We start from the raw sequence: 14,208 nt of genomic DNA, 5'->3' as shown, positions 1-14,208 counted from the left end.
TTGTCAAATTTCAGCAAATTTCTCTATGAGCTCATCCTTGCGGATTCTCAGGGCTCTGAGAGTTGACTCAAAATCCTGAAACCCAAACAGAATGTAAAGTGAGACTATCATACAGGAGGAGGGTTGAGGATTGAGCCAAATTTCTTGAAATGTTTGAAATATGTTTCACCTCTCTTTGCAGTTTCATAGCTTTGTGGACCTCCATGTCCTCCCGCCTCTTCTGCAGGAGACTGGAGGAGGGAGCCAGCCTTCCTGTCAAAATGGTCAGTGGTGATTGACCATCTTATTCCTTAACATAACATTATCATTAGCAGAAGGCTCATGGTTTGTGTTTGAGTAGGTAGAGGAAAGTAATACATTCATGTAACAGATAGAAGCTGCTAACATTTTAGGAGAAAGTTCCTAAAATGTCTAGGTTAAATGTCACATTTTTACTCACAACAGGTAGTCTCGAAGGTTCTCGCCAAAATATATTTTGAAATAGTCAGACAAATTTACTGACATGTTTATAATCTACTAATAATATTTTTCATATACAATATATTAAATGTCAGGAATTGTTTATAATCAACTAATAATATTTTTCATATACAATATATTAAATGTCAGGAATTGTTTATAATCAACTAATACTATTTTTCATATACAATATATTAAATGTCAGGAATTGTGAAAAACTGAGTTAAAATGTATTTGGCTAAGGTGTATGTAAACTTCCGGCTTCAACTGTATAATGCAAGGCCTAATGTTTTTGTTTTGACTATTTCTGTGGGTAGCTTTACAAAGACAATGCAGTTCACAGAATTGAGTCATAATATAACAATGGTCTCATAGCAACTACAACTATTACAAATAAAAACAGAATGGAAAGAATAATGTACATAATAAAATGTATTGTTTTCTGGCAAGCTCCAGTAAAAGTTGTATAATTTGAAACGCCTAGCGAAGAACTATTGGCCATCAAGTTAGTATGCAAGAATGTTGAAATATACATTTATGGAGGCATAAAACATTAGGGTACAGACTATGGTCAGAGATTGGTAAGAAATATTTGTTTAATCTGGAATACAATGTATAGCTAAAGCGTTGTCACATTCTGATAGCATGAGCTTTTTCTTTTATAATTTCAATTATATGACAGGATCTTAGCGGGATCAAAGTTACTGATGTATTTCCACAGGATATTATCCTTGAAGCAGGAAAGCAATTGATGAATGCATATTACACATACAGTACCAATCAAAAGTTTGGACACACCTACTCATTCCAGGGTTTTGATGAAGACATCAAAACTATGAAATAACACATACGGAATCATGTGGTAACCCAAAAAAGTGTTAAACAAATCAAAATATTTTATATTCTTCAAAGTAGCCACCCTTTGCCTGAATGACAGCTTTGCACACTCATAGCATTCTCTCAACCAGCTTCATGAGGAATGCTTTTCCAACAGTCTTGGCGGTCCCACATATGCTGAACACTTGTTGGCTGCTTTTCCTTTACTCTGCAGTTCAACTCATCCCAAACCATCTCACTTGGGTTGAGGTCAGGTGATTGTGGAGGCCAGGTTATCTGATGCAGAACTCCATCCCTCTCCTTCTTGGTCAAATAGCCCTTACACAGTCTGGAGGTGTGTTGGGTCATTGTCCTGTTGAAAAACAAATGATAGTCCCACTAAACGCAAACCAAATGGGATGGCGTATCGCTGCATAATGCTGTGGTAGCCATGCTGGTTAAGTGTGCCTTGAATTCTAAATAAATCACTGACAGTATAACCAGCAAAGCATCCCCACACTCCCATGCTTCACGGTGGGAACCACACATGCGAAAATCATTCGTTAACCTACTCTGCGTCTCACAAAGATACAGCGGTTGGAACTGGAACTCTCTCAAATTTGGACTCATCAGACTAAAGCACATATTTCCACCGGTCTAATGTCCATTGCTTGTGTTTCTTGGCCCAAGCAAGTCTCTTCTTCTTATTGGTGTCCTTTAGTAGTGGTTTCTTTGCAGCAATTCAATCATGAAGGCCTGATTCATGCAGTCTCCTCTGAACAGTTGATGTTGAGTTGTCTGTTACATACAGTCTGTGAAGCATTTTTTTGGGCTGCAATTTCTGAGGCTGGTAACTCATCCTCTGCAGCAGAATTTAACTCTGGGTCTTCCTTTCCTGTGGCGATCCTCATGAGTGCCAGTTAACATAGTGCTTGCTGTTTTTTGTGCTTTGAAGAATCTCAAATATAAAATCTATTTTGATTTTTTAACACTTTTTTGGTTACTACATGATTCCATGTGTTATTTCAGTTTTGTAGAAAATAGTAAAAAAAGAAAACCCTGGAATGAGGTGGTGTGTCTAAACTTTTGAATGGTACTGTATATTAGAGTTTGTCAAAGCATGACAAGGGATACGAACATGGCTGAATTGGTAGGATCTACAAGGAATTTCTCAATGACAAATAATATCCATCTGGTATTTAAGTTCAACATTTGCAGAAACTGGATAAAACAAATAAGCATTGAAAAACTAAAAATACAACACTGGGAAAATAGTTTTTTTTTTTTTTTACGTATTGATGTAACTGCTTTGAAAGAAAACAAAAGACTAACAACAAATAAATAAATAAGTTAATTTCTTACACCCGTCTCAAACACAGATATGGACAATTGACAAGGTACCCAGAGGGCTTATGTCAAAATCCTGCAAAAATATTCTAAACTAAAAATAAAAAAAATCCCAAACCCTGATTACAAGCACACCTCTTCTTTACTTTCAGTTATGACATATTTGTGTATCAAAAACAATCAGACCCATGTTAACAAATTGCTAATTAATTTGTAATGATTGTATCAGATATTTAACAGAGTTCACATATTTTTGGAAATGCTTAAATGCACAACCCCAGTTGGGATTATAGACACAAAGGCAAACAAATGTATGGAAACAATGAGACATTTTTGCAGTAGAGGTTTAAAACACCATAATTATGACATAAGCACTCATTTCAAAGAATAGGATGGATCAGAGAATCATCAACACCTATCAGGACATAGCAGTGTAACCTTACCAAATAGACAAGTGTCAAACAATTGTTTACAAGGGCAGCAAGCACGTAGTCATTGAGTGTGGAGAGTACAGTGGTTACTGGGGTTCAGCTCAGTGGTCAATATGATTGATGACTTGGTAAAGAACATTTACTTCCGAGCAACATTGTGAAATGTAGATCTGGAGAATGTGATGGGAAATCCAAAGAATGAAGATATTTACATTCTTTACAGTTATGCAATTTAAATAATTTTGCAGTAAAAACAGAACGATTCTGCACTACTACAAATATTGTAGGACCAATTGTGTAAGTTGTCCTTACACCTAAACTACTTCACTGGAGGGGATTAAAATGAATCTTGTTCCAATTACTCAGACATAAATTTCACAATATATCATCAAACACAAATTAATCATGAAGTTGACGCAGTGTCTAGAATGCACTGAAAACCCAAAATGCGTTATCATACGTGAGATAATGCAACTTAAGTCCCACTGTAGACAGAAGGCAGACTTTGGCAATGGTTCATTCTGATGTTTAGAAGAGGCAGACAGTCCAGAAATGAAGGATGTTTTATGCCTTACTTTAAGAGTCACTGGGGGAGGCCAGGTCACTCGGCTGGGGCTAGGATTTAAACACAGAATTGCACACTAGAACATCAGGCTTTTCTTTCCATCAATAAGACAGACCTGTCCTTAGAGAATACTTAAGAGGATGCCCACATTAGAAGGGAAAGGGAGGATTTTGTCAGCTTGTCTTCAGAACTCCTCGTGAACATTCCGGGCATAGTCCATGAGCTTGCTGCCAGTGAAGTATTCGCTGTACTTGAGAATCTCCTCCAGCTCCAAGTTGTGGTTCTGGTTCTCGTCGGCCACAGCGATCATCTGCTTAGCCTCGTTCAGCGCATTGTACTCGTTCATAGGGTCCATGTACTCCTGGAGAGTAGTGATGGCATGAGTGAAAGACAGGGAAAAAGGAAGGAAATGAGTCTAAAATGTTCATGGTTTACTCTGCAACTATAAAATGACACTATCCTATACAAGGTCCTGCAGTGTACCCAGTGGAAAGAGTCCTGTGACATGATATTTGTTTAGTCTGTGTTTACATATAGGCCTTTACGACCCATCATAAGCCTTTGTAGGGTTTTGTAGCTATGGGTTTTTCTAACGCACGACACCCACCTCTAGTTCCTCCATGGTCACGATGCCGTCATGGTTCCTGTCGATGACCTCCTCAAACTCCTTCTTCCTCTCTCGTACCCAGTCATCGTCGATGTCCTGGGCCTGCTGGTTCTCCACGGTGCCCATGGGCAGGGAGATGAACTCAGACAGAGTCAGCTTCTTGTCACCGTCCTGGTCTTTAAAAACACAAAATAAATATCAAACTCAAACAACAGATTAGATTGTAAAGCTTTTCATGATTGATCATGGGTCATCCACAATTTATGTATTTATTCTGTGTACTTTAAACAATTGTCATTTTCTTATTCAAATCATTGTTTTCACAAAACCTAGTTATGGCCTTATGCATACACACTAACTGAATTCAAATCACATGAGAAAGTACATACCGAGGTCACGAACGATCTCCTTGACCATGTATTTGAGCATGCCTTTGCTGTGCTCGGGATGCAGGAAGGAGAGAAACTCTTCCTCGTTCAGCAGCTGGTCGGCTGGGGGGTTATCAGCCTGAAACCAACGGTCCTTCAGACTCTCCAGCACCTCCTGGGCTGCAGGGATTCAAATAATAAGGTAATTTGATCGTCCACTGAGACACATTCAATACAAGCATTATTGGCAGAGCAAAATGAAAAAGACTTATCGTGATCAGAACATTAAAACATTTGGAAAAGTAGGATATTGGTTTGGGGGGAGGTTATTTTTCTTTTTTATACTTTTTATCCCTTTTTGTCTCCCAATTTCGTGATATCCAATTGGTAGTTACAATCTTGTCCCGTCGCTGCATCTCCTGTACGGACTCGGGAGAGGCAAAGGGCGAGAGGCACGCGTCCTCCGAAACACGACCCCGCCAAGCCGCACTGCTTCGTGACACACTGCTCACTTAACCCGTAAGCCAGCCGCACCAATGTGTTGGAGGAAACGCCGTACAGCTGGCTACCTGAAGTTAGCGTGCATGCGCCCGGCTGCCACAAGGAGTCGCTAGAGCGCGATGGGACAAAGACATCCCAGCCGACCAAACCCTCCCCTAACCCTTACGACGCTGGGCAAATTGTGCGATGCCTCATGGGTCTCATGGACGCGGCCGGCTGCGACACAGACTGGGATCACACCCGGATGTGTAGTGATGCCTCTAGCACTGCGATGCAGTGTCTTAGACTGCTGCACTACTCGGGAGGCCCTGGGTAGGTCAATTTCAACAATAGCATGCTAGGATGTGGTAAGAAAATAAGGAATCCTGATTAACCAGGAGAAATGCATGGACTACAGCTAAAGTGGATGATATTGTGGTGGACTAACTTACTCTCCTCGTCCACCTTCAGTTCTTCACTGTTCTTTATCTTGTCAGCCATTTCCTTCTCGTTGAATCCTTTGCTGGCCAGAAACTTCACCCGGTATTCATCCCACGTCACATGTCCTATGGTGAGAATAGATCAGTTAAGGGACTGGGGCTTGACTGTAGGAAGAATTTTGAGCCGGATGTGAGAAACAGTGCTGTATTGTCATCTGTGGCCCACAGATCAGCTCTAAGGCCTAACAGTAGGACATCAGTGTTGGAAACAAACATTGCTCTTAAAAGGTGACCACTATGGCTGTTTATCAAGGAGGTATTCATTAGGGAACACCTACAGAAAATGAAAACTAGTGGTTCTTGTTTGGGGGAACGGGAAAGAGCCTAGGTCAGGGCGATATGGCCTAAAAATCTAAAAATGTTCAACATTATGGGTGATTCACGACATACAGTATTTCTAATGTGAAATTAGGCCAAAAATAAGCCCCATTTAGAATGTAATTTAAAAAAAAAATCAAAATAGTTGAACCTTTTTTTTTTTTGCAATATGACTGATCTGGCTTTCAAGTCTGTCTGTGAAGTCTGTCTGTGCCCTTTTTGTAACAATTTTAACCAGAATCATGCATAATTCTAATTCACTAATAATGCCTAACTTCTTATAGCAGGCATTATAGAAAATGAACACTCATAAACAACCTCTCAAGCACAAGTCCACGTGCAAGTGAGTAGCCAGCTAATCTTTATAGTTCAAGTTTAGCCAACTTGGATCTATTTGCTAGATAACAAGGTAGAACATTAATTGTTATGAACACACTCTTCTGTCCATCTCCAACGGTTTAAACAGCATGCTAGACTGACCATTTTGCTCAGATGTTGAAATCAGGTGGCCTACCTTATTTCTCAGAATGAGAATGAATTGCCAATTCCTTATATAAAAATGTGTTTTATGCTTATTGCACATTTATAAAAACACTGCTAGTGGCACATGGTACCAGATGTGACAAACTGAGCATACATTTTCCAGAATCAATGTTCATTGTAGTGTTTTAGTAGTGTCTGCTCTGCATGCAATTTGAGTAGTTGAGACATAAGAAACGGTATGGATAGAAATGTTAATTCAATATATCGCCCAGCCCTAAGGTAGGTCCACCCTGTTGCAGTCCGTTTTCTTCCATTTGGTGCCTAATGAATAAGACACAGATAATTGTGTAATCTCTCTTACCATCTCCATCTGGGTCCACAGCATGGAAGCTCATCTTGTTCTCCCTCACAGCCTCCTGGAAGTGTTCTTCTGTCTTCTCCATGATCCAGCGCTGCATCTCTTGGGCACTGACGCTCTTGTCTTTATTAAAGTCCACCCTGAGAATGGTAGACAGGAAAGTAGCCAGCAGATCTTCAGTTCTACATTTACATTTTGGTCATTTAGCTAGCAGACACTCTTATACACACACAACTTACAGTCAGCGTTTTCAAACACAAACACTCAACTGGAGTATCAAATTCAAGTAGTTTATTAAAATCCACTATCATATACATGCTTCAGCCCCAAACCCAGATAATTTTGTATAGTTCTACAACTGAGTAAGATGCAACCGTAGCTCAAAATATGGTTTCAACGGTTTAAGTTTTCATGTTTTTCCAACACAGTCATTCCTTTTGCATATAGGGTAACATAATGGAACTCTAGTAAGGATTTGTCAAGGAACCTGTTTTTCTGGCAAGTGGACATTTCTCAAGGGTGACAAGTAGGATTATAAAATCTGTACTGTTTCAACAGTATTTATAAATCAGCCTCCAAGCTTTTACTACATGGCACCTTGCTTACCCAGTATGGGGTAGACGAGGACAGGTATTTACTTAGACTGCTGTGGTTGATCTATTACAGGTGCACGCACCTCCATGTTCTCAGGAACACTGCGTTGCTTATCATAACAGATAGCCTATTTGTTTATGCCCCCTATTCTTTGAAATAGGAACCAGAGCATGAAAAGGTGTACACATTAAATAGATTTTCTGGTACTTTTGTATACTTTTTAGCCAGTAGTTCTGAAAGTAAAAGCCAAAAGTGGTCACCGAAAATTGTTACACCACATACACAAAAGTATGTGGACACCCCTTCAAATTAGTAGGTTCTGCTATTTCAGCCACACCCGTTAATGACAGGTGTATAAAATAGAGCACACAGCCATGCCATCTCCATGGACAAACATTAGCAGTGGCACGTCATAGGATGCCACCTTTCCAACGTCAGTTTGTTAAATGTCTGCCCTGCTAGAGCTGCCTCGGCCAACTGTAAGTGCTGTTATTGTGAAGTGGAAATGTCTAAGAGCATCAACAGCTCAGCCGTGAAGTGGTAGGCCACACAAGCTCACAGAATGGGACCGCCAAGTGCTGAAGCGTGTAAAAATCATCTGTCCTAGGTTGCAACACTCACTACAGAGTTTCAAACTGCCTCTGGAAGCAATGTCAGCACAAGAACTGTTTGTCGGGAGCTTCACGAAATGGGTTTCCATGGCCGAACAGCCGCACACAAGCCTAAGATCACCATGCGCAATGCCAAGCGTTGGCTGGTGTGGTGTAAAGCTCATCACCATTGGACTCTGGAGCAGTGGAAACGCATTCTCTGGAGTGATGAATCACGCTTCACCATCTGGCAGTCCGACGGACTAATCTGGGTTTGGCGGATGCCAGGAGAACGCATCCTGCCCGAATACATAGTGCCAACTGTAAAGTTTGATGGAGAAGGAATAATGGTCTGGGACTGTTTTTCATGGTTCGGGTTAGGCCCCTTAGTTTCCAGTGAACGGAAATCTTAATGCTACAGCATACAATGACATTCTAGATGATTCTGTGCTTCCAACTTTGTGGATACAGTTTGGGCATGGCCCTTTCATGTTTTAGCATGACAATGCCTATGTGCACAAAGCGAGGTCCATACAGTACTGGTTTGTTGAGATCGGTGTGGAATAACTTGACTGGCCTACACAGAGCTCTGACCTCAACCCCATCAAACACCTTTGGGATGAATTGGAACGCCGACTGAGCCAGGCCTAATCGCCCAACATCAGTGACCAACCTCACTAATGCTCTTTTGGCTGAAATAAAGCAAGTCCCCGCAGCAATGTTCCTACATCTAGTGGAAAGCCTTCCCAGAAGAGTGGAGGCTGTCATAGCAGCAAAGGGGGACCAACTCCATATGAATGCCCATGCTTTTAGAATGAGATGTTCAACGAGCAGGTGTCCACATACTTTTGGTCATGTAGTGTATGTGCAGATATGTGCACCATGTCATTGCTCTCACTCTGCGTGCACATCTTGCTAGCTGTTTTTCAAATGGTCGTGGGGCTGAAGCTCATTATCTAGAATTCAAATTGTTAGGAGGCTGGCCTATGTGAGGGGAAATGTAGGGGAAATGGTGCAGCAAAGCTTCCAGAAAAACAGTTGCTTTCAAACTTGAGATTTTGTGGCTGTGGTAAGACAGTAATTCTGCACATAGAGCATGCATGTATGAACTAGACATTGACACATCCAGCACAAAGCGGAAGGTTTAAAAAAAATACGTAGTAGTTGGAAAAATTCCAGAGCACATCTTTAACTGGATGTGTGTAGGCTACATAGACAGTGGACTCTTCAATTGATCACAATTACAACCTTGCATCTACACACCATTTCACAATTTGGCCTAAACAAAAGTCAACTGCAAATTAAGGCTATATGGTGAAAAAATTCCAACACAGACACACTATAAAGCTAAGTCATCATCAGGGGAATGTACTCAACTCAGAGAGTTGAAAGTAGTCAGCTGTACATGACTCACGAGTCATGAAATTGAAAGCCAGTAATCCCCACTTACTTGCTGAAGATCTCAATGAGCTTCTTCCTGTTCCTCCTGGGCTCAGAGTCCTCCTCAAACTCCTCCATCTCCTTACCCAGGAACACCTCCTGATGGAAGCCCTTATTGATGTGACCATCCATCTCCAGCTTCACCCCATTTAGATGGTCTGGGGGAAGGATCTCATTCTCCTCTTTACTTGTGGGGTTGTTTTTGTCCTTCAGGGCTGACATGTTAGCTGGCCGGGCATGGACGTCCATGGTGTTGTGGAGCAGGCAGAACAGGGCCATGGACACAGCCATAAGGTGCCTGAACCAAGCCGTCCTACAGTACATAGCCATGGCTTCTTCCAAGTGCAATGTCCTTGCTTGTTCAAGGGCTGATTAACACACCTGTCAACACAACATTGGGTAAGTTTGCCATGTGGCTAGCTTCCATCATCACTGACTACTATTAGCTAGTGTTCTTACTAGCTACATTTCTTAGTTAGCTAGCTACGAAGCCCAACACAATGCTTAGCCAGGCAGGTCTTTTCCGGAAGTGCTCTAAATGATGCACACTCACATAAAGCTAACGTTAACAAGGCAGCACATAGTTAACGTTAACTAGCTACATAACACACAGCAATAGCTAATCGCGTATGAGGACAGCTGCCTCGCCAACGTTGACCTACCTGATTTTGAGCTCCAACGACACAAATTTGGAACGTAGCTCGGAAATAAATGCAAGCAAATGGATGAGATAGCCCACCTACCTAGCTAACAATGACAAGAATGCGTCGTCGTACGAGCAAAACAAACCGACCAACCACAACTGTCAGATTGGTTCTATTTCCTGTACACGTGGCTGCTCCAAAGTTCACGCACGACAGACCCTCCTCTTTAGACTTTAGCTGCGGTATTGATGCTAGTGGCGCGCGGGTTAGCTGTTTGCTCATCCGCACCTGCCAGCAATTGATAATAACTCATCCACAACCGCCAAATAAATGTGACAAAATCCAAATCTGAGGTCAGCACCCAACCCTAATCCACAAATATAGAACATAGGCTAGTCAAAGACTGCATGACGTTGCCTGATATAGATGTTTCTGCTTATAATTTCAGACATTTTGGTAGGCTATTTGTTAGTCAACTTGACTATAATTAGATACATGTAGCTTCTCTTTTGTCATTATGTTCCCCTAGAAGTCTAAATAAACATTTGCGCAACAGAATAATGTAATAGATCGATAGAATTAATGCTTTAATCTAGTTGACATTGGTAACGTTTTCTCTAATCTTTCGCGGACGTTTAGGGACTGGGGAGAAAATACAATAAAGCAAAAAATAAATGGCAAAGATTTTCTGTGCAAAATGTCCAAATAACACACATTTTACCGGCTCTAAGGAAAAAGAAAGCTGTGAAAACGACCCAACGTGTTTCTGATAAGATTTCAGTTCGGCTTCGATGCCTATTTGATGTGGTTGAAATATTATAAGCTTTTATGATGCATTTATGACGTAGACAGCACATCTACAGAGGGTAACTAACTGAGCGTTGCATTCTCTCAAGATGCAGAAGTAAATCATATTTCTCCACTCCTGTTCCTGTCCAAATATTGGCTACATTTGGTGTATAATTTTACTGCAAGAAATGCTCAATTCGGCAGGAGTTATTATTAGGGCTATAGCCCTATTCGCACAGGATTAGTATTATTAGAGAACGTAGGTTATGTATGTATTACCCCAGAATGTCCGTTATTGCAGAGGACGATTGTGAGGGGATTCGTTTTTTCCAAACTGCCTCATGTAATTCTTTCATTTTTTTCCCTATAAATTGAGGGTTATAATGGAAGCCTAGAGGGGTTTTCTAGGCGTGAAAATATTTTCAACAAGTCCAGGCTATAACAGGCTACACTGCTAACTCGAGTTTGGTTTCTAAACATTATAAACTTGGTGGTTCGAGCCCTGAATGCTGATTGGCTAACAGCCATGGTATATCAGATCGTATAGCATATACCATGGCTAATGACAAAACATATATTCTTACTGTTCTAATTATGTTGGTAATACGTTTTTAGTAGCAGTAAGGCACCTCGAGGGTTTGTGGTATATTGCCAATATACCACGGCTAAGGGCTATGTCCAGGCACTCCACAACGAACAGTCCTTAGCCGAGGTATATTGGCCATATACCACACCCCCTCGGGCCTTATTGCTTAACCAAACCATTTTTGGTATAGTTTCGCCATAATATTTGAATTGAGGAAGTGTGATCATAATCATTCGGATATTTTAGCGATCAGCAGTAGAATACGTCCTAAATGTCCCCCAGCCTTCAGATCTGAGCTAAAAAAGATAACTTGCACTTTGAATATGCGTTTTTAGGCTATGGATGAGTAAGTGAACTTGTTCCAAACGTTTAGCTCAGTTGTATGCCGCTTTGTGATTTATTAACAGCAAGGGTTGCATGAAATAGGTTAAATAAATGATGCATTTGGCAATGTTCAATTCGCACAAAACATATAAACAAAAGCATTCACTGTGAAAGTCGATACATGTAGACCCTTTGTTAAATTTATCGTATCAGTTATACTTTTTTTACTCAACCCGCATGCAACACCTGTCAAACAAACATTTCTCTCAAAACACAGGGATGTCGGGGCCTCCCGGGTGGCGCAGTGGTCTAGTCTCTGGGTTCGCGCCCAGGCTCTGTCGCAGCCGGCCGCGACCGGGAGGTCCGTGGGGCGACGCACACGGAAAAGGGGATAAAATTTAAATAAAAAATAAATAAAAAACACAGGGATGTCGATTTGCACGGGACTAGTATTATCAGAGGTCTTTGGAGTTTGCCAAAACAGTAGGTTATTCTGGTTAGTCAATGTCCAGATTTCAGTTTCCGTTAAACCCATCTAAACAGTAGGCCACAGATCCCTTGACATGCCATAGGCCTATTTGAAGTCCCATCTTGTCTGTCGAATTTGTATAGAGTCTCACAATCGTGACACATAACAACACTGGTATCATCATCTACCACTTCACCAAATCTTTACCAAACAGAACTTTTCTGGCCATCCCTTCTCTTTATTTTCAACTCTCCTTTCGCAGCTTTTGTCTTATTATATTACATTTATGGATTTTTTAAAGGTATTGTTCCTCTTCATTCAACCCGCACTCCACACACCTGCCCTTCAGACACACAGTATTAAATTATTCTAAACCCGTCCGACCCACAGATATTACCACGTGGACTGCGGGTTGGCGTCACTACCACAGACACAGCAAGCCAAATGTTTGATTAGCTAGCTAGGTGAGTTGTGGAATTTCTGGTTTCAGCAAACAAATTGCTACGTTTTTCTGGCGGTGGTTTTCTCTTTCCTGGTGAGAATGGCTGTGTTTGTTTTGCATCGCCCCGGTACCCCGGGTAAGCAGAGTTTGCACATTTGGACCATTTCCACACATTCGAGGCACCGGGTGGTGCAAAACGAGCGCACCCAGCCAACATAGCTCTTAAAATGCAACAATCTGTAGATAGACTGACCACTAGTGGGGGTTTTGGGAAGTGTCACATTTAAAGCCACACACAGATATGCAAGTGTGTCACTAACAAAATTTAAACATGCACCAAATCACATTTTCCAGTGGTGGAAAAAGTACCCAATTGACATACTTAAGTAAAAGTAAAGATATCTCAATAGAAAATGACTCAAGTAAAATTGAAAGTCACCCAGTACAATAGTACTTGAGTAAAAGTAAAAACCTCTTTGGATTTAAATACACTCAAATATCAAAAGTAAATGTAATTGCTAAAATATACTTAAGTATCAAAAGTAAAAGTGCACGTATAAATAATTTCAAATTCCTTATAATAAGCAAACCAGACGGCACCATTTTCTTGTTTTTGAAGTTTACGATAGCCAGGGGCACACTCCAACACTCAGACATAATTTACAAACGAAACATGTGTGTTTACTGAGTCCGCCAGATTAGAGGCAGTGGGGATGACCGGAGTGGTTCTCTTGATAAGTACGTAAATTGGACCATATTTCTGTCCTGCTAAGCATTCAAAATGTATGGAGGAAAAGGTACATTATTTTCTTTAGGAATGTAGTGAAGTAATAGTTTTCAAAAATATAAATAGTAAAGTACAGATGCCCCTAAAAATAACTTAAGTAGTAATTTTAAGTATTTTTTACTTAAGTTCTTTACACCACTGACATTATCGCATGCAGAAATACATTAATTTATATCATATATCTGCAGTGTTTATGGAATATTATGAGCGCAACAGTACTTTTGTGTAGGTAAGAATGTGCGGTGCACTATCCATGCATTGACTCACCTCTGGGTGGCACTGTTCACAAGTAATATTTCTTCACAGTGTCAATGATGTGGATCCATAATCATCCATCACCTCTAAGGTACAGTATGCAGCCTACATCGCTGTGCAACTTTATTGAGGCAGGCTTTAAATCCATCCTTTCTTTGGTTTTATTTTCTTAAATGTTTCTCTGTAAAGTGCACAAACTGCTGAATGCATACTTTAGCCTACACCCTAACTGTTAACTGCATAGCCTACATCCTATGCTTAATTTATAAAAAATAAATAAAAACATGTCTGCTCTTGACATATAAAGATACATTTATTTTGAAAACATAACATTGCTTTCAAGAGACAAGTTTGATAGCCTTTCTCTGCAATGGTTTCCCCATAAATGTACTCAAAAAAGGATCTGCATCAAGACATTTACTATAAACCATGTCTTACTTTTGATATACTGTATTTGTTTATGTGGCAATTACATTTAAGTGAGGAACAATACATCCCAGTATATTTCAGACAAGCAATTGTTGGAGGCGACTCCTTGTAAAAGCAAATCCTATTT

General features: G+C 40.6%; 1 protein-coding gene across 1 annotated transcript; it reads right to left on the bottom strand.

Moving 5' to 3' along the window:
* Positions 1-1,033: 1,033 nt before the first annotated feature.
* LOC129829785 (45 kDa calcium-binding protein) lies at positions 1,034-10,139 on the bottom strand. The gene is made up of 7 exons (XM_055891702.1): positions 10,019-10,139; positions 9,367-9,737; positions 6,736-6,872; positions 5,526-5,639; positions 4,615-4,773; positions 4,226-4,401; positions 1,034-3,979 (listed from the first exon to the last, which is right to left on the bottom strand). The coding sequence occupies exons 2-7, from the start codon at positions 9,684-9,686 to the stop codon at positions 3,803-3,805; spliced, it is 1,083 nt and encodes a 360-aa protein (XP_055747677.1). The 5' UTR covers positions 9,687-9,737; positions 10,019-10,139; the 3' UTR covers positions 1,034-3,802.
* Positions 10,140-14,208: the final 4,069 nt, after the last annotated feature.

This window comes from Salvelinus fontinalis, chromosome 31 (assembly GCF_029448725.1).
Source record: "Salvelinus fontinalis isolate EN_2023a chromosome 31, ASM2944872v1, whole genome shotgun sequence".
NCBI classification, from domain to species: domain Eukaryota; kingdom Metazoa; phylum Chordata; class Actinopteri; order Salmoniformes; family Salmonidae; genus Salvelinus; species Salvelinus fontinalis.
The sequence above is the reverse complement of the archived record's forward strand: the minus strand, read 5'-3'. Positions and strand labels throughout refer to the sequence as shown.

Excerpts from the sequence above, each read along its gene's own strand:
- LOC129829785 (XM_055891702.1), bottom strand. The coding sequence starts at position 9,686 with ATGGCTATGTACTGTAGGACGGCTTGGTTCAGGCACCTTATGGCTGTG. Across the intron at positions 4,774-5,525 it reads ACTGAAGGTGGACGAGGAGA|CCCAGGAGGTGCTGGAGAGT; the intron begins GTAAGTTAGTCC and ends GAATCCCTGCAG. Across the intron at positions 4,402-4,614 it reads GGAGATCGTTCGTGACCTCG|ACCAGGACGGTGACAAGAAG; the intron begins GTATGTACTTTC and ends GTGTTTTTAAAG.